At 41.8% G+C, this 23,513-nt stretch overlaps 2 protein-coding genes and 1 long non-coding RNA gene across 3 annotated transcripts in view; all 3 read left to right on the top strand.

Annotated features, from left to right (window-relative positions):
* Positions 1–15,180, top strand: part of LOC135384412 (uncharacterized) — a 53,482-nt gene extending 38,302 nt beyond the window's left edge. The window contains exons 2-6 of the mRNA XM_064613614.1: positions 13,619–13,666; positions 13,994–14,041; positions 14,369–14,416; positions 14,744–14,791; positions 15,119–15,180. Coding sequence (XP_064469684.1) covers positions 13,619–13,666; positions 13,994–14,041; positions 14,369–14,416; positions 14,744–14,791; positions 15,119–15,180 — 254 coding nt within the window. The remainder of the gene's footprint in view (positions 1–13,618; positions 13,667–13,993; positions 14,042–14,368; positions 14,417–14,743; positions 14,792–15,118) is intronic.
* A 5,177-nt stretch (positions 15,181–20,357) lies between these two features.
* On the top strand, positions 20,358–21,514 carry LOC135383223 (uncharacterized). Its single transcript, XR_010419755.1, has 4 exons — positions 20,358–20,412; positions 20,739–20,786; positions 21,113–21,160; positions 21,487–21,514. It is a non-coding gene; the product is annotated as an uncharacterized LOC135383223 (long non-coding RNA).
* Positions 21,515–22,989: 1,475 nt separating this feature from the next.
* LOC135385240 (uncharacterized) overlaps positions 22,990–23,513 on the top strand; it is a 119,242-nt gene continuing 118,718 nt past the window's right edge. The window contains exons 1-2 of the mRNA XM_064614444.1: positions 22,990–23,034; positions 23,362–23,409. The gene's annotated coding sequence lies outside the window, so the exon portion shown is untranslated. The remainder of the gene's footprint in view (positions 23,035–23,361; positions 23,410–23,513) is intronic.

The raw sequence follows: 23,513 nt of genomic DNA, 5'->3' as shown, positions 1-23,513 counted from the left end.
CTGTACAGTTGCTCGTTCTTTCTCTACCTTCTAGCATTGTGTGGTTTTGCACGTCGTAATTGTAAAATATAGGCATGTTTTGTAACAGTGTTGTCGGGTGTGGGGTAAATGAGGGGTGTGACGAACGAAGAGAGGCACAGCACAGGCTTGGTACAATCCCTACAGTTTTGCAACATGAGGGAGCTGAACTCCTTGCGGGCAGTCAGGGCCAGGGTAGAGTTTCTAGTCCACTATAGCCATAGGTACACGAGCGAACGTGACACCATGTCTAGTGTAAGCAGACTTGATCCCCCATATTTGCCTGCGTGTGCGAGTCTTGTGGTAATGCTGAAAACGAAATGTAGAAGGTGAAGCCTCAAAGATTCTAGGACTAAGAAATTTGTGCGTTAAACTAAAACTTCCGATGCTCCAAGCCCATCTCGCATAGCGCCAGTACGCTGCCCGTGACAAGCCCTTCTGAGAAGTTCAATGACTAGAAGCCTTGTGACCACAGTAGGATGGATAAGCTTTGCGTTTCGTGCAGCAAAAATGTTAGAGAAATAGTCACAACTCTCACGAAAGAAGGAAGCCACTGTGCTTTGGTGTGTTTATCCTTTCTCTGTGTTCCAGCCTCAGAACATCAATTTCCACAACTCTCATTTATCATATTGTTCTTGCAGATGTAACTTATTTATTCACTTTGTTTTTGCACTTTCAGAGCTACAGATGAAAAAAATAAATAAATTTATGGTGTCTATAGTGCCATTTTTGGTGCATAAATGTTATTTATTTTTTGCGCCCTTTGTAGGTGCAAGAAAAAATGTTTTTTTTTCGTGCTTAAAAATTCGGGCTCTAGTAATCACAAGTATGTTTGCGTCGAAATACCAAGGCTCAACTGGCGAACTAAGGCTCAAAGTTTCTTATCTCCTTGAGTTTCTCGATTACCATAGCCTTATCCTGTCAAATATATTTAAGAACTGCTCCTCCAACACACTGGATTTGGTAATTAGCAACTTTAATATGAAAGACATAATAACCACTTCAATGATGAAAGAAGGAAGTCACTGAAAAGCTAGCCAGCTGTAGTGGTTGGTTTGTCCCTTCATATGACGCACCTTTGGAAGTCGCTGGGGACGTATGTTAGCTTAGCTCAATTGATAAGAGCCCTGGATCGGTAACCCAGAAGATGTGGGTTTGAGTCCTACGGCTAGCTAACCTTTTCAGTGACTTCCTTCTTTCATCAATAATTTCTTAGGCACTTGAGGCTTTGTATGTATTTGTCCTTTCTATCTGTTCCAGCCTTAGAACATCAATTCCCATCATAACTACTTCAACCGCATTAGTTGAGCCTGACAAATATAATCTACCCTTGATCACTATTTTTCCCCTTACCGCTAATCGACGATATCTAGAGGTCAGAAACGGCTATGAGTACAGTAGGGGCGACTACTTACAGCTGTGCAGATTTTATGCAAACACTGACTGGTCTCCAGTAACAAATGCTGAGGACATTAATATTGCCACAGCTAATCTTACCAGCTTAGTTCTTGATGGCATCGACAGATTTATTCCAAAATGTAAAGTCAGATTGGGAAGATACCCGTACTGGTTTTCTCGGAAACTAAGATGCCTCATGCGCAGAAAGCTTCATTTTCACCACAGATGTGTCACTATGGGCAGTTCCTACTGGCACAATAAATTTTCAGTTGTTCGTCGTCAAATAAAAAGCTTATATACACGGGATGATTTCTGTAGAGGGTTTGCTTAATAGAAATCCAAAAATGTTCCGGAGATATGTTAAAAACAAAATGTTGCCTGTTGTATGTGTCTGTTAGAAGGCAACGCCTCTGTGACTCACTCCATTGAAGTTGCCAATGCATTTGCTAAGCAGTTTGCTGAAGTAGTTTGAACAAAGCAAAACTCCCCTTGCAATTGTGCAAAGTGTACATCCAGCACTAGGACAACTTCTTTTACACTGTCACACATTTACATAACTGAGTGAGATGTTTATTTTGGTATAAAAGACCTGAAAGGTAACAGAAGTGGTGGCTTCAGCAAGATACCCAACTTCATTGTGAAAGGTCGTGCTCCAGTGTTTGCTCCCATACTAGCAACTATATTTGATAGGTCTCTTAGACAATGTGTGTTCCCATCGTTATGGAAAACATCTATTATTCCTGTACATGAATCTGGTTCGCACTAATTCTTCGGCACGCTATCGGCTGATATCGCTATTTTCGTTTCTCGAAGTTTTTCGAACAGATGACATTCATCCACCTTTCGTCGTTTTTTAAATCTTTGCTGTCAGTTACCCAGCATGGCTTTACTTCTGGTAGAGCAAACAAACTTGGTCACTTTCCTTAATTATATGGGACAAAGAGTAGCATCGGGTTTACAAGTTGATACTATTTCTTTTGATTTTTTGGAGGGCTTCAATTCGGTTTGTCACCCATTGTTATTATGTACATTATCACACTATGGTATTAGTAATCCACTTTGCTCATGGTTTGCCTCTTATCTCTCTGACAGATTGAATGTTGTTCGTGTCAACGGTTATTCATGTTCTTATAATGTATCCGCAGGTGTACCACAGGGGTCTTACCTATGCCCCTACCTTTTAACATCTTTGTGAATGACCTGCCAACTTGTGTGAAAAATTAAAATGTTCTTCAATAAGCAGGTGACCTGAAGCTGTTGAGAGAAATTAGATGCTAATTAGAGATTGTATGTTGCTCCAGGATGATATTACATACTTCTCTTATTGAGGGGTGCTATAAAAACTTACTCATGCTTAATGAGGGTAAGACGCTCATGATTTCATTCACAAGGAAAATTAATTGGATTACCCACAAGTACTACCTTTCGACTTTAACTATTGTACGTGTCGATGTTACTTGTGATCTCAGCGTTCATCTTGAACACTCCTTATCTTTTGTTCACCATGTCAACAAAGTAACATCTGCAGCGATGAGAAACTTTGGTCTTATTGCCCGCATTTCTAAATTATTCTCGAGTCCTCCTTGCTTCTTACGTCTGTACATCACTTTGGTTGTGCCACATCTAGAATTTGCTTGTACCGCATGAAATTCTTTAGACTTGACAAGTCACACAATGACTATAGTCCATTAACATGCCTAATGAGTAATTTCAATCACTTTTATCATGAGCACGGTGTCAGCATTTTTATCCCCTGTAGCTTATTTTATATAGTGCTGTAAAACCTATTGTTTAACCGTTTGTGTATGGTATGTAAAACCGTTTGTTATATGATGTTTCTAATGTTCATTATTTTGATTTAGGTCATTGTGCACCATTCGGTAGACCTTTATAGGTTGTTAAGGGGCACTTTATAAAAATAAACTTGAAACTTAGAATGAGACACAAGAACTGGTTCACCAATGAAACTCGCAACAGGCATGGCGCGTGCTAGGTTCATGTCTTTTGGAAGTGAAGATCCAATAACTTAGTAAGCACATAATACCTTCTCTTCACCTCGAAAATGAGCAGCATACAAGCTGTGTATGTGTGTCCTCTTTTCTGCATTCCTTCCAGTTTCTGATAAACACCAAGGAGGGGAACCCGAGACAGGGATGAAGAGACGACACAACAAATTCTCAAACACAGCAAAAAACTTTAATGCAACTTGCCCTATATGTCCAAAAACCTCCGTTTTTTGCTGTGTTTGAGAATTTGTTGTGTCGTCTCTTCATCCCTGTCCCGGGTTCCCCTCCTTGATCATGCACCAGCTTCTCAGCGCTTTGTCTCTTCTATCGATCATCTGATAAACACCCAGTGTGAAAACTTGTTGTTCGTACTGTCTTTCCCAGCCATGATCAGTTCATGAGTTCTGGCTGACAACTTCATGAAATTTGGTGTGAAGAAGTATGAGTTTACATACATGATGATATTATAATTTGGTGTGATGTGAGAACGCAAGATGGACACTCATCATTTTGGCTAATGTGCACATGGTGCGCATGAATCCAAGGAAAGGATAACTAATGGTTGTAGTATACATAGATATATTTTTAGATAATGTTAATTATAAGTGCAGGCAAGCTGGTGGATAAATTCCATACTCAGCCCCGTGTGAGTGTCTGCTATCCTTCCTAGTACCCAAGCTCAGGCTTCTTCAAGTTTAGATATTATGTACACTTTTGACGACTAGCAAATAGTTGCACATGTTACAGAAACAATAAGACGGAAACAACGGTCTAGTGGGGGAAGGGATGCCCCAACCCTGTGCTTGTCTTGTGTCTCTCATGGTGACCACTGGGGTGATTGGCAAAATGCAGGACAGTGTTGGAGGCAGTACTTCTGCCTCAAAACCAGCTTTGTGTATTTTTCTTGTCTTTTGTCTTTCTTCTGTTTGCATTGACAAATCTCACAAAACCGTGGTTCAGGTTTCTGAGGAAAGCAGTTGGAAACGTAGAATACTTGCAGATCTTCCTGGATAATAGAGAGTGACCCAACTTCAAATGGCATACATTGCCAACTTACACCAGCTTTTGGCCCACCAGCTCTCCCATATATTAAAACCGGAACTTTACACTAAAATGTGCCTTTTCCCCTTAAAACATAACTCGTTAAAGTATGACGTCTACTATAAAATGAGGCTACCATAAAGCAGCCTGGAAGCACCATCAGTTTACACGGGACAATTTTTTCCTCCCATGCCAGCTGGGACATTGTCTTTGGTGCCATTCTTTTCGGGACCCTTTTTCCTGGAGCAAGTTTTTCTCTAACCCAGGACTTCCAGATCTCCCTTGAGAAGGGTCAACATGCAGCATCTTGGGTTTGTGAGCTTGTGTGAGTAAAGCATTAAGAACCCGACCAGGCAGGACAGAAGGCCCGTGCCGAATGAGGAGTGAGAGAAGGCACGTAAAATGTTAATAGGGAGTTTTAGTACATCGGCACATTGCTAAGCTTGGATTTGATAGCTTCTGTTATCATATCATTTTCATTCAAAAACTCCTTAATAAACGTTTATGAGGACGGGTGGATTTACGGAGGGGGGCATGTCCTGACCCCACCCTCAATTTCTGTTGTTACATAGAGTTTCAATTGACCTTGGTTGTGCAATAGCATGTTGTGCAAGGCAGGATCCCGCTCGAAAAATCCTGGATCCGCCTCTGTACGAGGACACTAAGCAGTGTGTGTTCCTTCTTCATTTCATGTGGATGTGTCACTTGATGTGTTTCCATTTGTTACTGTAACATACCAACTACCCTGCTTCAGCACTTCACGCTATTGCAAAGTAATTTCAAAAAGCAGTTCTCCTTGTGAACTAATAAGGACTTCTGATGCCATTCGCAAATTCAAACACCTCAGGGAAAAGAGGTGCTGACGCCAGGAATCGAACCTGGTTCTTCTGATCTGTTCAATTCTTGGTCTCTGCACCTCTTTTCCCTGAGTTGTTTGAATTTGAGAATGGCATAAGAAAGCTTTATTAGTTCATAAGATGAACTGCTTTTTGAAATTACTATCCAATAGCTTGAAGTGCTGAAGCAGGGCAGTTGGTATGTCATAGTAACAAACATAAATGCAGCAGGTGTCGCAGTCACATTCACATTTGATTTGATTTGGATTTTAGTGGTGCACTAGTTACTAAGGCCATAATGTGCCAAATACTACTGGAAGTTTTACCTAGGTAAAATTAGTGTCAATGAAAGAATGGCTAGGAAGCAAGCAAGCTGGTGAAGGTGATGCATAATGTAAAACCCCAAGGCAAGGGAACACGAAGGGACAGACACAACACGAACAACATGACTTCCAGTTGTGTCTGTCCCTTTGTGTTGCCTAGTCTAGGGGTTTTACATTATGCAAAATTAGTGTGTTCACAAAAAATAAAATAAATGCTGGGTTAGTAATTGAAATCACAGAAAGGAATTTAATTTCTGGGCGTGTGAGGCTTACGTGTCCGTGTCGTCTCTAATTATGGTCTGCCTCGGCCAATTCTCGTGTGAGAGGTTTGGTTTTACGGACACTACAGATTTGATTCAAGTGGGACTGTTGTTTCCTGCACACTGTTACATGTTCTTTCTTTCTTTATTTCTTCCTTTATTAACAATACAAAACAAAAGAAAACATGAAGAAATGGGATTGTAGGGTAAACCTGCGACGCAGTCCTAGATACAAAAAATAATATAAATAATAATAATAATAAAATAGTGTCACTGTCTTGTGAGGATACAGCAGAGTAGCAACAAACACACTGAAACTACAAAAATAAATCTGATGTCAAAAATTAACAACACACAAAAAGTAACAACAAGAACACTTACAAACAGGAAACAAAATTTGACAATGTCAAAAATTATTTATTGCCGTTAGGAGTAGAAAAGAACACTTAAACTTCCTGTTTAAATTTACGAAGGGAAGAAGTCTGATGTGCAAGCAAATGGAAAACGTTCCAGACCTTGACACCAAAAAATGCAACAGTAAACTGCCGAAAATTGGTTCTCGAAATAGGAAGTTTCAGAGTAAGGTTATCAGTATGCAGTGAGTATGGTGATGAATAAAGTTGTAAGAAGATCATTGATGAATTGCAGATCCGGCTTATGAATTTATAGACAAGGCTGGCAAGTTTTAGCTTTAGTAAGTCAAAGACACTACTTACAGACAAAAAGGAAAGGTGAGACTAACAGAAGCGTGAGGGTGTAACGATAGCACATCCTCAGTGCCCTGTGTCCTTTTCTGCGTAATATATCATCTGTTCAAATGGGATGCGTACGTGAGTCAGTAAATGCATAATTTATGTGGCTCTGGATCATCTCTGGTTTATTGCAAAACACGAAAGAGGGGAAAGGTTAGCCTGGCTCCAGAAGCCGACTTGCTATTCCCGCTTACAAAAAAAGGAAAAATAAAAAGAAGAAAAAGAAAGACAAAACGAAAAGAGCGAAAGAAGAGGCGCAGTCACAGGCTCAGCGCGAGCCCTGTGTCAGTAAGGAAGCGTACGAGTTCCCTTCCGGCGCGCCACTGAATGGGGCGTTGCAGAGGGCCCAGTAGCATTGCCAGCGTGACCTCCCTCAGCCCTAGGGCAGCTAGCCGCTTCATCAGAGTGGCACGGGAAGCGGCGAACAGGCGACAGTGGAGGAGTAGGTGGGAAGTGTTGCCCTCGGTAGAGCAGGCTGCACATGTAGGGGTGTCAAGCGTGCTGAGTTGGAAGAGCCGTGCTGCCGTTCGAGCCACGCTTAACCGCAGACGGTGGATAACGGACGCCTCCCTCCTCGTGATGTTTGGGGGAGGGACGTATTGCCTTTTTGGGGTCAATGGAGTGCAGAAATGTATTGGGCGAGATGGCACGTTCTATGAAACCTTGGACACAGCGAGAGCGCAAGCGACGTATTTGGAGCAGGCAGGCAGACATTGAAAGCGGGATGCTGAGACTCAAGGCAGCCGTGGTATGGGCACGTTTCTCAGCAATGTCGGCACGGGTATTTCCGGGCAACTCGACGTGACTGGGTACCCACTGGAGCTGTACGCTGTGGCCGGAGGCCAGGAGCTCGTTGTATCTGGCGATTACAAGCGTGCGGAGATCGCAAATAGCACTGCACCGGTACGACGCCAAGGTCTCCAATGCTGACTTGCTGTCCGTGAAGATGGACCACGAGTCGGCCTGTGAACCGGATATGGCGTTGAGCGCTTCATAGATGGCTGTCAGTTCCGCTTCGGTGGATGAAGTTTCATGCGGCAGCTTGAAAGTCTGCGTAGTGTCGCTGTGAGGTATGTAGAAAGCTGCAGACGACGCGCCGTACACAACCGAGCCATCTGTGAAAATTGCTTTACGCTGACCGTGGACCGAGTTCAAATGGTCAAGAGCAAACTGGAGCGCAGCGAGGACAGGAGTGTCGTTTTTGCGGGACATGTCGGGAATATGCAGGTCCGTCGGAGGCAGCTCGTGGAGCGTATAGCAGGCGCGACGGAGGGGGCGGAAGAGACTGTGCCAGTCTGCAAACAGCAGCCCCGAAAGCTGAGCTTTCATACAGTAGGTGAATGTCCCGTAGGTAGTGGGCAGCATGTCGTGTGCGGTACCGCGCACAAGAGCGCCGGGTCTCCATGTCGCGTAGGACGTGGGCTGGCGTCTCCTTCGCCTCAGCCAAGACCAGGAAGGTGTCGGTCGTTTTGGGGACACCAAGGCACACTCGAAGGCTTCGCGCCTGGATGTTCAAAAGTTCGCGCTCGCTAAACAGTTCGGTCCATGAACGAGCTCAATAACATGAACTTGCCTCCATGATCCACATTATGTCTACTGCACTACATTTGTTTGTTATATTTAATTTTGTATGGTGGACTGAGGCAGGGGATTGCAATGCTCATGACAGATTTTTGGGATGGTTTATGGTAGGCACTCTAGTGCGGAGAATGGGCAATGTGCACAAGTAAATCAGGTATACTCCTCCTACCACGTATGGTATCATTATACTTCCTCTGAGAAGTTGAGAACAGGCACTGTACCATTATCTGACACTTTGCATATATTTTAACAGTAAGTGAAAGACGTGCACCCTGCTTTCATAGCAAATAGCAAGCATAACTTCAATCCTTTAAACTTGCGCTAGCATTACTATAACATGTAACTTTCATCTTGCGAAGTAATTGCTCCTGAGCGTATTAAATGATGATGCCCTGCTCATGAAACATCGAGTGGCAACCACTGCCACCACCTGCTCAAAATCAGCAAAGCCATCACCTGTGAATGAAGAGAATGTAGAAGGCGGCGTAGACTACATATGTCAGTCTGACTAAGTAATCGCTTACAATGACATTGGCCAGTACCACTTTGTTTAAAACCTGATGACGTATATGTCCTTTTGTAACACTATGAATGTTTCTGAGTAGCCACAAAGATTGTGCTCTTCAGATTGCAGTTGTCCGTCTCACTGGAGCATATGTTACCGGCAAAGTATTCTGTTCAATACCAAGATCTTTTTCGCAAAGTATGAAGTCTGCTTCCTGGTCTTTCACACTCTGGCTAGGCATTCTGTACATTGCCAAAGCCGCTTCAGGCAAAGTATGAAAAATGTTTCTTCTCGACAGTAAACACTTGTTGACGAATTCAATCTCTAATTTTTGTTATTTTTGGTGTGTATTGTTTGCCAAAACATGCGACCAGAGTGGGTCCGCCCATCGACTGTTCATCCGTCGTGACTTGGTTAGTTTTGAGTATCCTTTTTCATCAACACAGGGCCAGAGTGGGTACAAGTACACTGTTCATCTGTCGTTACTGACTTAGGTAGTTTTGTTTATATTTTGCACGATGAAAACAAAACATTTTCGCACTTTGCCTGCCACAGCGTACACGTTCTGTACATATTCTATAGAATGCCTAGACGCTGTATGAAATGAATTTCATTCCACACTTTGCCGGCTGATTTCGAATAGTTTATAAAATGGCTGGGGGGGGGGGGGCATTCTATGGAATGCCAGAGTTAACACTTTGCCGGTATTATAAGTATTATCATGAAGAAGTGTCTGCTTCGTGCAACAATTAAGCAGTTCAACACATTTATTCTATTACCTTGCATCCCACATAGGTGCCCTTTAAATTTCTTGAGTATTTTGTAGTAAACCTGTCTCTCCCTTCACTGCTCCTGTCTGCTATTTCTACTGCTATTAAACTTTATACATGTTTTTTGCCTGTGTGTATGGTTAAACCTTTGCATTTTTCCATGTTCTTTTTTCATATTTTTGCTGTCCTCCTGCTGTTGCACATGCATGTGGCAGTGTAATTCTCAATTTCTCGCCTCTTCAGCAAATTTTACTACATGTCATACTGTTGAGCACAAAACAAGTCAGATGTTTCATAGAACAAATCGATCGCGTCACCTGATGTAATGCAGACATAGTGCAGAAATACTTGCGATTAAAAGTGCACCAGAGTGCTCAGTCCCTTGCATTGCATCTGCTTTTTCAAAACAACAAATGGACCACCTACGTTTAATGTTTTAACATAGCAACTTGTTGCAAGCGCCCACGTCTTGACACTCGACAACCATGCGTTTTGAAAGCCTCTGCAAAGTGTAAAATGCCTTAGACTTGGGAGTACTCAAAAAGAAAACAAACAGATGTTGGGGACCACCTGCACTCTGAGCAGGGAATGGCTTATTATCATTAATTCCATGCCATTGTGTTTGCGTGTCAGAATGTCTACAGTTTGTGTAACTAAGCAGACCAAGATGTTAGCGAAGTAAGAATCTATCGCCAGGCATCGCTGCTTCTCTAAGTACAGGTATCAGATGACAACGGAGGCGCACCGGCCAACGCCCGAGAGAGAGAAAACCATGAGACACGAACGAAAGCGGACGCGTGGCCGCACGGAGAGTTTAATTTCATTCTATATCTAGTATGTAACCTACCAAATAAAATTCAGTTATCCCGTTACGAATTCACTGTGACTACGGTGCTCACAACTGACACCACACACCACACTGCATCAAACTGTGCACAAATCCGATCATGAGACTAAACAAGTGAACGGCATGTGTGTCTTGCTTCTTGAAAATACTGATTCAAAATAAAGATCGCGGCGTGGTAATCCGATTCTCTCCTACACCGTCACCAGCGCAGGCGGCATAACATGAAACTCCACATAACATCGGCATTTTCCGAGGCGCTGTTACACACTTCGGGTTTACGCAGCAGCACAGGTACACAATATCACACGATATCCGAATCCGATCGGGCACAGCGAAGCCTTTCTTGCTCCTTCCTTCAATGATGGTTTATGATGAGATTCACCGATAAAAGAACAAGTAAACACCTAAACATATGGCAATGTGGCCCACGGCTTTATCGACACACACACAAATAACAGCGTATCAGCTTTCTTGCATGATGACAAGCACACTAAAGGTAACACCGTGTCCGTACAGTTGTTTCATGGCACGAAGCATATTTTGGACCGAAAACCAGAAGAAACAAAATGCAGCTAAAGTGCCACGTCTGATCAGTCAACACCAAAACTCACAAGACATTTGGAACTATTTTCTGCCGCGGGTGTGGCGCTGTCACAAGGATCGTCCGTGTTCGGCCAAGCCACGACGAATGGAAGTTGAGAACTATTTTTCAGAGCGGACAACGACAGCCCCGTTTGCTGCTATACCACTTGACTACAGCGACCAATCAAATCGGGTGGATTTTGAACAGTTCATTTTTAACGATATGTTGTTAACCGTAGATTTTTGAGAATTAAAAATTATTAGAGAAAGAAAATTATTTTTAACGGTGGATACTTACGCGATTATCCTTGAGCGTTTATTTTTAACGGTCTCAAATAGGTTAGGTTGTGTAGGGGACTCACAAGCGAGGTTTACGAGCGAGTATGCCAATTCCAGATATATATAATCGCTCAAAATTACCCACGTGATATTTTCGTACCCTTCTGTCTTACACAGATGTCCATGAGCAGGCGTTGCCGATGTGTGTCCTTCAAATCATTGGCGTCTTCAGGAGGATCATGTTACGTTGCCAGTAAATCGCGTCATTAGCTGTTGTGTAGTGGATTCACAAGCGAGTTTTAAGAGCGAGTATGCCAATTCCAGATATATAATCGCTCAAAATTACCCACGTGATAATTTCGCACCCTTCTGTATTACACATGATGTCCATGTGCTGGCGTTGCCGATGTGTGTCCTTTATATCATTGGCGTCTCTGGAGGATTATGCTACGGTGCCAGTAAATCGCGTCATTAGCTGTTGTGTAGTGGATTCACAAGCGAGTTTTAAGAGCGAGTATGCCAATTCCAGATATATAATCGCTCAAAATTACCCACGTGATAATTTCGCACCCTTCTGTATTACACATGATGTCCATGTGCTGGCGTTGCCGATGTGTGTCCTTTATATCATTGGCGTCTCTGGAGGATTATGCTACGGTGCCAGTAAATCGCGTCATTAGCTGTTGTGTAGTGGATTCACAAGCGAGTTTTAAGAGCGAGTATGCCAATTCCAGATATATAATCGCTCAAAATTACCCACGTGATAATTTCGCACCCTTCTGTATTACACATGATGTCCATGTGCTGGCGTTGCCGATGTGTGTCCTTTATATCATTGGCGTCTCTGGAGGATTATGCTACGGTGCCAGTAAATCGCGTCATTAGCTGTTGTGGAGTGGATTCACAAGCGAGTTTTAAGAGCGAGTATGCCAATTCCAGATATATAATCGCTCAAAATTACCCACGTGATAATTTCATACCCTTCTATGAGCAGGCGTTGCCGATGTGTGTCCTTCAAATCATTGGCGTCTTCTGGAGGATCATGCTATGTTGTCAGTAAATCGCGTCATTAGCTGTTTTGTAGTAGAGACACAGGCGAGTTTTAAGATCGAGCATGACAATTCCAGATTATAGTCGCTCAAAATTACCCACGTGATATTTCCGTAGCCTTCTGTATTACACAGATGTCCATGGGCAGGCGTTGCCGATGTGTGTCCTTTCTATCATTGGCGTCTTCAGGAGAATCATGCTATACTGCTAGTAAATTGCGTCATTAGCTGTTGTGTAGTGGATTCACAAGCAAGTTTTAAGAGCGAGTATGCCAATTCCAGATATATGATCGCTCAAAATTACCCACGTGATATTTTCGTACCCTTCTGTATAACACAGATGTCCATGACCAGGCGTTGCCGATGTGTGCCCTTCAAATCATTGGCGTCTTCAGGAGGATCATGTTACGTTGCCAGTAAATCACGTCATTAGCTGTTGTGTAGTGGATTCACATGCGAGTTTTAAGAGCGAGTATGCCAATTCCAGATATATGATCGCTCAAAATTACCCACGTGACATTTTCGTACCCTTCTGTATAACACAGATGTCCATGAGCAGGCGTTGCCGATGTGTGCCCTTCAAATCATTGGCGTCTTCAGGAGGATCATGTTACGTTGCCAGTAAATCGCGTCATTAGCTGTTGTGTAGTGGATTCACATGCGAGTTTTATGAGCGAGTATGCCAATTCCAGATATATGATCGCTCAAAATTACCCACGTGATATTTTCGTGCCCTTCTGTATAACACAGATGTCCATGAGCAGGCGTTGCCGATGTGTGCCCTTCAAATCATTGGCGTCTTCTGGAGGATTATGCTGTGTTGCCAGTAAATCGTGTAATTAGCTGTTGTGTATTGGATTCACAAGCGAGTTTTAAGAGCGAGTATGCCCATTCCAGATACATATATATATATATATATATATATAATCCCTCAAAATTACCCACGTGATATTTCCGTACCTTTCTGTATTACACAGATCTCTATGAGCAGGCGTTGCCCATTATTGCAACACGTCTTTGCGACACACACAAACGTGACAACAGATAACCGCATTTAACATGTTCGAGAGAGACATTTCGCAGGTTCATTTCATTTTGCTGTATTATAGCAAAGAGTCCGGTATCTATATCTAGTGTACGCGCTTTCTTCCCTTCATTTTCCACTTTTATGGAACGTCTTTTGCAGTTCGCCAGCCTTTTTGCTTTTTGTTTTTTCGTAAATACTGATTGGTAAAAGCGAAGCAACTGTCGGCCTAGAATCATTCTCAAAGCCTGTCTCGAGACTATTGTACAATCGCATTGCCATTTCATTAGGACTTAACCACGTTTAAATAAGACTTAAATATTCTATTTCTCCCAAAACAAATGCAGATGAACCAATGGAGCCTTCTGGACCAACATCTTCAACGGTGACAACAGGTAACCACAATTAACCTGTTCGGGAGAGACACTTCGCAGGTTTACTTCATTTTGCCGTATTATAGCAAAGAGTCCGGTATCTATATCTAGTGTACGCGCTTTCTTCCCTTCATTTTCCACTTTTATGGAACGTCTTTTGCAGTTCCCCAGCCTTTTTGCTTTTTGTTTTCTCGTAAATACTGATTGGTAAAAGCGAAGCAACTGTCGGCCTAGAATCATTCTCAAAGCCTGTCTCGAGACTATTGTACAATCGCATTGCCATTTCATTAGGACTTAACCACGTTTAAATAAGACTTAAATATTCTATTTCTCCCAAAACAAATGCAGATGAACCAACGGAGCCTTCTGGACCAACATCTTCAACGGTGACAACAGGTAACCACAATTAACCTGTTCGGGAGAGACACTTCGCAGGTTTACTTCATTTTGCCGTATTATAGCAAAGAGTCCGGTATCTATATCTAGTGTACGCGCTTTCTTCCCTTCATTTTCCACTTTTATGGAACGTCTTTTGCAGTTCCCCAGCCTTTTTGCTTTTTGTTTTCTCGTAAATACTGATTGGTAAAAGCGAAGCAACTGTCGGCCTAGAATCATTCTCAAAGCCTGTCTCGAGACTATTGTACAATCGCATTGCCATTTCATTAGGACTTAACCACGTTTAAATAAGACTTAAATATTCTATTTCTCCCAAAACAAATGCAGATGAACCAACGAAGCCTTCTGGACCAACATCTTCAAGGGTGACAACAGGTAACCACAATTAACCTGTTCGGGAGAGACACTTCGCAGGTTTACTTCATTTTGCCGTATTATAGCAAAGAGTCCGGTATCTATATCTAGTGTACGCGCTTTCTTCCCTTCATTTTCCACTTTTATGGAACGTCTTTTGCAGTTCCCCAGCCTTTTTGCTTTTTGTTTTCTCGTAAATACTGATTGGTAAAAGCGAAGCAACTGTCGGCCTAGAATCATTCTCAAAGCCTGTCTCGAGACTATTGTACAATCGCATTGCCATTTCATTAGGACTTAACCACGTTTAAATAAGACTTAAATATTCTATTTCTCCCAAAACAAATGCAGATGAACCAACGGAGCCTTCTGGACCAACATCTTCAAGGGTGACAACAGGTAACCACAATTAACCTGTTCGGGAGAGACACTTCGCAGGTTTACTTCATTTTGCCGTATTATAGCAAAGAGTCCGGTATCTATATCTAGTGTACGCGCTTTCTTCCCTTCATTTTCCACTTTTATGGAACGTCTTTTGCAGTTCCCCAGCCTTTTTGCTTTTTGTTTTCTCGTAAATACTGATTGGTAAAAGCGAAGCAACTGTCGGCCTAGAATCATTCTCAAAGCCTGTCTCGAGACTATTGTACAATCGCATTGCCATTTCATTAGGACTTAACCACGTTTAAATAAGACTTAAATATTCTATTTCTCCCAAAACAAATGCAGATGAACCAACGGAGCCTTCTGGACCAACATCTTCAACGGTGACAACAGGTAACCACAATTAACCTGTTCGGGAGAGACACTTCGCAGGTTTACTTCATTTTGCCGTATTATAGCAAAGAGTCCGGTATCTATATCTAGTGTACGCGCTTTCTTCCCTTCATTTTCCACTTTTATGGAACGTCTTTTGCAGTTCCCCAGCCTTTTTGCTTTTTGTTTTCTCGTAAATACTGATTGGTAAAAGCGAAGCAACTGTCGGCCTAGAATCATTCTCAAAGCCTGTCTCGAGACTATTGTACAATCGCATTGCCATTTCATTAGGACTTAACCACGTTTAAATAAGACTTAAATATTCTATTTCTCCCAAAACAAATGCAGATGAACCAACGGAGCCTTCTGGACCAACATCTTCAACGGTGACAACAGGTAACCACAATTAACCTGTTCGGGAGAGACACTTCGCAGGTTTACTTCATTTTGCCGTATTATAGCAAAGAGTCCGGTATCTATATCTAGTGTACGCGCTTTCTTCCCTTCATTTTCCACTTTTATGGAACGTCTTTTGCAGTTCCCCAGCCTTTTTGCTTTTTGTTTTCTCGTAAATACTGATTGGTAAAAGCGAAGCAACTGTCGGCCTAGAATCATTCTCAAAGACTGTCTCGAGACTATTGTACAATCGCATTGCCATTTCATTAGGACTTAACCACGTTTAAATAAGACTTAAATATTCTATTTCTCCCAAAACAAATGCAGATGAACCAACGGAGCCTTCTGGACCAACATCTTCAAGGGTGACAACAGGTAACCACAATTAACCTGTTCGGGAGAGACACTTCGCAGGTTTACTTCATTTTGCCGTATTATAGCAAAGAGTCCGGTATCTATATCTAGTGTACGCGCTTTCTTCCCTTCATTTTCCACTTTTATGGAACGTCTTTTGCAGTTCCCCAGCCTTTTTGCTTTTTGTTTTCTCGTAAATACTGATTGGTAAAAGCGAAGCAACTGTCGGCCTAGAATCATTCTCAAAGACTGTCTCGAGACTATTGTACAATCGCATTGCCATTTCATTAGGACTTAACCACGTTTAAATAAGACTTAAATATTCTATTTCTCCCAAAACAAATGCAGATGAACCAACGGAGCCTTCTGGACCAACATCTTCAAGGGTGACAACAGGTAACCACAATTAACCTGTTCGGGAGAGACACTTCGCAGGTTTACTTCATTTTGCCGTATTATAGCAAAGAGTCCGGTATCTATATCTAGTGTACGCGCTTTCTTCCCTTCATTTTCCACTTTTATGGAACGTCTTTTGCAGTTCCCCAGCCTTTTTGCTTTTTGTTTTCTCGTAAATACTGATTGGTAAAAGCGAAGCAACTGTCGGCCTAGAATCATTCTCAAAGACTGTCTCGAGACTATTGTACAATCGCATTGCCATTTCATTAGGACTTAACCACGTTTAAATAAGACTTAAATATTCTATTTCTCCCAAAACAAATGCAGATGAACCAACGGAGCCTTCTGGACCAACATCTTCAAGGGTGACAACAGGTAACCACAATTAACCTGTTCGGGAGAGACACTTCGCAGGTTTACTTCATTTTGCCGTATTATAGCAAAGAGTCCGGTATCTATATCTAGTGTACGCGCTTTCTTCCCTTCATTTTCCACTTTTATGGAACGTCTTTTGCAGTTCCCCAGCCTTTTTGCTTTTTGTTTTCTCGTAAATACTGATTGGTAAAAGCGAAGCAACTGTCGGCCTAGAATCATTCTCAAAGCCTGTCTCGAGACTATTGTACAATCGCATTGCCATTTCATTAGGACTTAACCCGTTTAAATAAGACTTAAATATTCTATTTCTCCCAAAACAAATGCAGATGAACCAAGGAAGCCTTCTGGACCAACATCTTCAAGGGTGACAACAGGTAACCACAATTAACCTGTTCGGGAGAGACACTTCGCAGGTTTACTTCATTTTGCCGTATTATAGCAAAGAGTCCGGTATCTATATCTAGTGTACGCGCTTTCTTCCCTTCATTTTCCACTTTTATGGAACGTCTTTTGCAGTTCCCCAGCCTTTTTGCTTTTTGTTTTCTCGTAAATACTGATTGGTAAAAGCGAAGCAACTGTCGGCCTAGAATCATTCTCAAAGCCTGTCTCGAGACTATTGTACAATCGCATTGCCATTTCATTAGGACTTAACCCGTTTAAATAAGACTTAAATATTCTATTTCTCCCAAAACAAATGCAGATGAACCAAGGAAGCCTTCTGGACCAACATCTTCAAGGGTGACAACAGGTAACCACAATTAACCTGTTCGGGAGAGACACTTCGCAGGTTTACTTCATTTTGCCGTATTATAGCAAAGAGTCCGGTATCTATATCTAGTGTACGCGCTTTCTTCCCTTCATTTTCCACTTTTATGGAACGTCTTTTGCAGTTCCCCAGCCTTTTTGCTTTTTGTTTTCTCGTAAATACTGATTGGTAAAAGCGAAGCAACTGTCGGCCTAGAATCATTCTCAAAGCCTGTCTCGAGACTATTGTACAATCGCATTGCCATTTCATTAGGACTTAACCACGTTTAAATAAGACTTAAATATTCTATTTCTCCCAAAACAAATGCAGATGAACCAACGGAGCCTTCTGGACCAACATCTTCAAGGGTGACAACAGGTAACCACAATTAACCTGTTCGGGAGAGACACTTCGCAGGTTTACTTCATTTTGCCGTATTATAGCAAAGAGTCCGGTATCTATATCTAGTGTACGCGCTTTCTTCCCTTCATTTTCCACTTTTATGGAACGTCTTTTGCAGTTCCCCAGCCTTTTTGCTTTTTGTTTTCTCGTAAATACTGATTGGTAAAAGCGAAGCAACTGTCGGCCTAGAATCATTCTCAAAGCCTGTCTCGAGACTATTGTACAATCGCATTGCCATTTCATTAGGACTTAACCACGTTTAAATAAGACTTAAATATTCTATTTCTCCCAAACCAAATGCAGATGAACCAACGGAGCCTTCTAGACCAACATCTTCAACGGTGACAACAGGTAACCACAATTAACCTGTTCGGGAGAGACACTTCGCAGGTTTACTTCATTTTGCCGTATTATAGCAAAGAGTCCGGTATCTATATCTAGTGTACGCGCTTTCTTCCCTTCATTTTCCACTTTTATGGAACGTCTTTTGCAGTTCCCCAGCCTTTTTGCTTTTTGTTTTCTCGTAAATACTGATTGGTAAAAGCGAAGCAACTGTCGGCCTAGAATCATTCTCAAAGCCTGTCTCGAGACTATTGTACAATCGCATTGCCATTTCATTAGGACTTAACCACGTTTAAATAAGACTTAAATATTCTATTTCTCCCAAAACAAATGCAGATGAACCAACGGAGCCTTCTGGACCAACATCTTCAAGGGTGACAACAGGTAACCACAATTAACCTGTTCGGGAGAGACACTTCGCAGGTTTACTTCATTTTGCCGTATTATAGCAAAGAGTCCGGTATCTATATCTAGTGTACGCGCTTTCTTCCCTTCATTTTCCACTTTTATGGAACGTCTTTTGCAGTTCCCCAGCCTTTTTGCTTTTTGTTTTCTCGTAAATACTGATTGGTAAAAGCGAAGCAACTGTCGGCCTAGAATCATTCTCAAAGCCTGTCTCGAGACTACTGTACAATCGCATTGCCATTTCATTAGGACTTAACCACGTTTAAATAAGACTTAAATATTCTATTTCTCCCAAACCAAATGCAGATGAACCAACGGAGCCTTCTGGACCAACATCTTCAACGGTGACAACAGGTAACCACAATTAACCTGTTCGGCAGAGACACTTCGCAGGTTTACTTCATTTTGCCGTATTATAGCAAAGAGTCCGGTATATATATCTAGTGTACGCGCTTTCTTCCCTTCATTTTCCACTTTTATGGAACGTCTTTTGCAGTTCCCCAGCCTTTTTGCTTTTTGTTTTCTCGTAAATACTGATTGGTAAAAGCGAAGCAACTGTCGGCCTAGAATCATTCTCAAAGACTGTCTCGAGACTATTGTACAATCGCATTGCCATTTCATTAGGACTTAACCCGTTTAAATAAGACTTAAATATTCTATTTCTCCCAAAACAAATGCAGATGAACCAAGGAAGCCTTCTGGACCAACATCTTCAAGGGTGACAACAGGTAACCACAATTAACCTGTTCGGGAGAGACACTTCGCAGGTTTACTTCATTTTGCCGTATTATAGCAAAGAGTCCGGTATCTATATCTAGTGTACGCGCTTTCTTCCCTTCATTTTCCACTTTTATGGAACGTCTTTTGCAGTTCCCCAGCCTTTTTGCTTTTTGTTTTCTCGTAAATACTGATTGGTAAAAGCGAAGCAACTGTCGGCCTAGAATCATTCTCAAAGACTGTCTCGAGACTATTGTACAATCGCATTGCCATTTCATTAGGACTTAACCCGTTTAAATAAGACTTAAATATTCTATTTCTCCCAAAACAAATGCAGATGAACCAAGGACGCCTTCTGGACCAACATCTTCAAGGGTGACAACAGGTAACCACAATTAACCTGTTCGGGAGAGACACTTCGCAGGTTTACTTCATTTTGCCGTATTATAGCAAAGAGTCCGGTATCTATATCTAGTGTACGCGCTTTCTTCCCTTCATTTTCCACTTTTATGGAACGTCTTTTGCAGTTCCCCAGCCTTTTTGCTTTTTGTTTTCTCGTAAATACTGATTGGTAAAAGCGAAGCAACTGTCGGCCTAGAATCATTCTCAAAGCCTGTCTCGAGACTACTGTACAATCGCATTGCCATTTCATTAGGACTTAACCACGTTTAAATAAGACTTAAATATTCTATTTCTCCCAAACCAAATGCAGATGAACCAACGGAGCCTTCTGGACCAACATCTTCAACGGTGACAACAGGTAACCACAATTAACCTGTTCGGGAGAGACACTTCGCAGGTTTACTTCATTTTGCCGTATTATAGCAAAGAGTCCGGTATCTATATCTAGTGTACGCGCTTTCTTCCCTTCATTTTCCACTTTTATGGAACGTCTTTTGCAGTTCCCCAGCCTTTTTGCTTTTTGTTTTCTCGTAAATACTGATTGGTAAAAGCGAAGCAACTGTCGGCCTAGAATCATTCTCAAAGCCTGTCTCGAGACTATTGTACAATCGCATTGCCATTTCATTAGGACTTAACCACGTTTAAATAAGACTTAAATATTCTATTTCTCCCAAACCAAATGCAGATGAACCAACGGAGCCTTCTGGACCAACATCTTCAACGGTGACAACAGGTAACCACAATTAACCTGTTCGGGAGAGACACTTCGCAGGTTTACTTCATTTTGCCGTATTATAGCAAAGAGTCCGGTATATATATCTAGTGTACGCGCTTTCTTCCCTTCATTTTCCACTTTTATGGAACGTCTTTTGCAGTTCCCCAGCCTTTTTGCTTTTTGTTTTCTCGTAAATACTGATTGGTAAAAGCGAAGCAACTGTCGGCCTAGAATCATTCTCAAAGACTGTCTCGAGACTATTGTACAATCGCATTGCCATTTCATTAGGACTTAACCCGTTTAAATAAGACTTAAATATTCTATTTCTCCCAAAACAAATGCAGATGAACCAAGGACGCCTTCTGGACCAACATCTTCAAGGGTGACAACAGGTAACCACAATTAACCTGTTCGGGAGAGACACTTCGCAGGTTTACTTCATTTTGCCGTATTATAGCAAAGAGTCCGGTATCTATATCTAGTGTACGCGCTTTCTTCCCTTCATTTTCCACTTTTATGGAACGTCTTTTGCAGTTCCCCAGCCTTTTTGCTTTTTGTTTTCTCGTAAATACTGATTGGTAAAAGCGAAGCAACTGTCGGCCTAGAATCATTCTCAAAGCCTGTCTCGAGACTATTGTACAATCGCATTGCCATTTCATTAGGACTTAACCCGTTTAAATAAGACTTAAATATTCTATTTCTCCCAAAACAAATGCAGATGAACCAAGGAAGCCTTCTGGACCAACATCTTCAAGGGTGACAACAGGTAACCACAATTAACCTGTTCGGGAGAGACACTTCGCAGGTTTACTTCATTTTGCCGTATTATAGCAAAGAGTCCGGTATCTATATCTAGTGTACGCGCTTTCTTCCCTTCATTTTCCACTTTTATGGAACGTCTTTTGCAGTTCCCCAGCCTTTTTGCTTTTTGTTTTCTCGTAAATACTGATTGGTAAAAGCGAAGCAACTGTCGGCCTAGAATCATTCTCAAAGCCTGTCTCGAGACTATTGTACAATCGCATTGCCATTTCATTAGGACTTAACCCGTTTAAATAAGACTTAAATATTCTATTTCTCCCAAAACAAATGCAGATGAACCAACGAAGCCTTCTGGACCAACATCTTCAAGGGTGACAACAGGTAACCACAATTAACCTGTTCGGGAGAGACACTTCGCAGGTTTACTTCATTTTGCCGTATTATAGCAAAGAGTCCGGTATCTATATCTAGTGTACGCGCTTTCTTCCCTTCATTTTCCACTTTTATGGAACGTCTTTTGCAGTTCCCCAGCCTTTTTGCTTTTTGTTTTCTCGTAAATACTGATTGGTAAAAGCGAAGCAACTGTCGGCCTAGAATCATTCTCAAAGACTGTCTCGAGACTATTGTACAATCGCATTGCCATTTCATTAGGACTTAACCACGTTTAAATAAGACTTAAATATTCTATTTCTCCCAAAACAAATGCAGATGAACCAACGGAGCCTTCTGGACCAACATCTTCAAGGGTGACAACAGGTAACCACAATTAACCTGTTCGGGAGAGACACTTCGCAGGTTTACTTCATTTTGCCGTATTATAGCAAAGAGTCCGGTATCTATATCTAGTGTACGCGCTTTCTTCCCTTCATTTTCCACTTTTATGGAACGTCTTTTGCAGTTCCCCAGCCTTTTTGCTTTTTGTTTTCTCGTAAATACTGATTGGTAAAAGCGAAGCAACTGTCGGCCTAGAATCATTCTCAAAGCCTGTCTCGAGACTATTGTACAATCGCATTGCCATTTCATTAGGACTTAACCACGTTTAAATAAGACTTAAATATTCTATTTCTCCCAAAACAAATGCAGATGAACCAACGGAGCCTTCTGGACCAACATCTTCAAGGGTGACAACAGGTAACCACAATTAACCTGTTCGGGAGAGACACTTCGCAGGTTTACTTCATTTTGCCGTATTATAGCAAAGAGTCCGGTATCTATATCTAGTGTACGCGCTTTCTTCCCTTCATTTTCCACTTTTATGGAACGTCTTTTGCAGTTCCCCAGCCTTTTTGCTTTTTGTTTTCTCGTAAATACTGATTGGTAAAAGCGAAGCAACTGTCGGCCTAGAATCATTCTCAAAGCCTGTCTCGAGACTATTGTACAATCGCATTGCCATTTCATTAGGACTTAACCACGTTTAAATAAGACTTAAATATTCTATTTCTCCCAAAACAAATGCAGATGAACCAACGGAGCCTTCTGGACCAACATCTTCAAGGGTGACAACAGGTAACCACAATTAACCTGTTCGGGAGAGACACTTCGCAGGTTTACTTCATTTTGCCGTATTATAGCAAAGAGTCCGGTATCTATATCTAGTGTACGCGCTTTCTTCCCTTCATTTTCCACTTTTATGGAACGTCTTTTGGAGTTCCCCAGCCTTTTTGCTTTTTGTTTTCTCGTAAATACTGATTGGTAAAAGCGAAGCAACTGTCGGCCTAGAATCATTCTCAAAGCCTGTTTCGAGACTACTGTACAATCGCATTGCCATTTCATTAGGACTTAACCACGTTTAAATAAGACTTAAATATTCTATTTCTCCCAAAACAAATGCAGATGAACCAACGGAGCCTTCTGGACCAACATCTTCAAGGGTGACAACAGGTAACCACAATTAACCTGTTCGGGAGAGACACTTCGCAGGTTTACTTCATTTTGCCGTATTATAGCAAAGAGTCCGGTATCTATATCTAGTGTACGCGCTTTCTTCCCTTCATTTTCCACTTTTATGGAACGTCTTTTGGAGTTCCCCAGCCTTTTTGCTTTTTGTTTTCTCGTAAATACTGATTGGTAAAAGCGAAGCAACTGTCGGCCTAGAATCATTCTCAAAGCCTGTCTCGAGACTACTGTACAATCGCATTGCCATTTCATTAGGACTTAACCACGTTTAAATAAGACTTAAATATTCTATTTCTCCCAAAACAAATGCAGATGAACCAACGGAGCCTTCTGGACCAACATCTTCAACGGTGACAACAGGTAACCACAATTAACCTGTTCGGGAGAGACACTTCGCAGGTTTACTTCATTTTGCCGTATTATAGCAAAGAGTCCGGTATCTATATCTAGTGTACGCGCTTTCT

Source organism: Ornithodoros turicata, chromosome 2 (genome assembly GCF_037126465.1).
Source record: "Ornithodoros turicata isolate Travis chromosome 2, ASM3712646v1, whole genome shotgun sequence".
In the NCBI taxonomy this organism is placed as follows: Eukaryota; Metazoa; Arthropoda; class Arachnida; order Ixodida; family Argasidae; genus Ornithodoros; species Ornithodoros turicata.
This window is presented reverse-complemented; position numbering and strand designations above follow the sequence as displayed.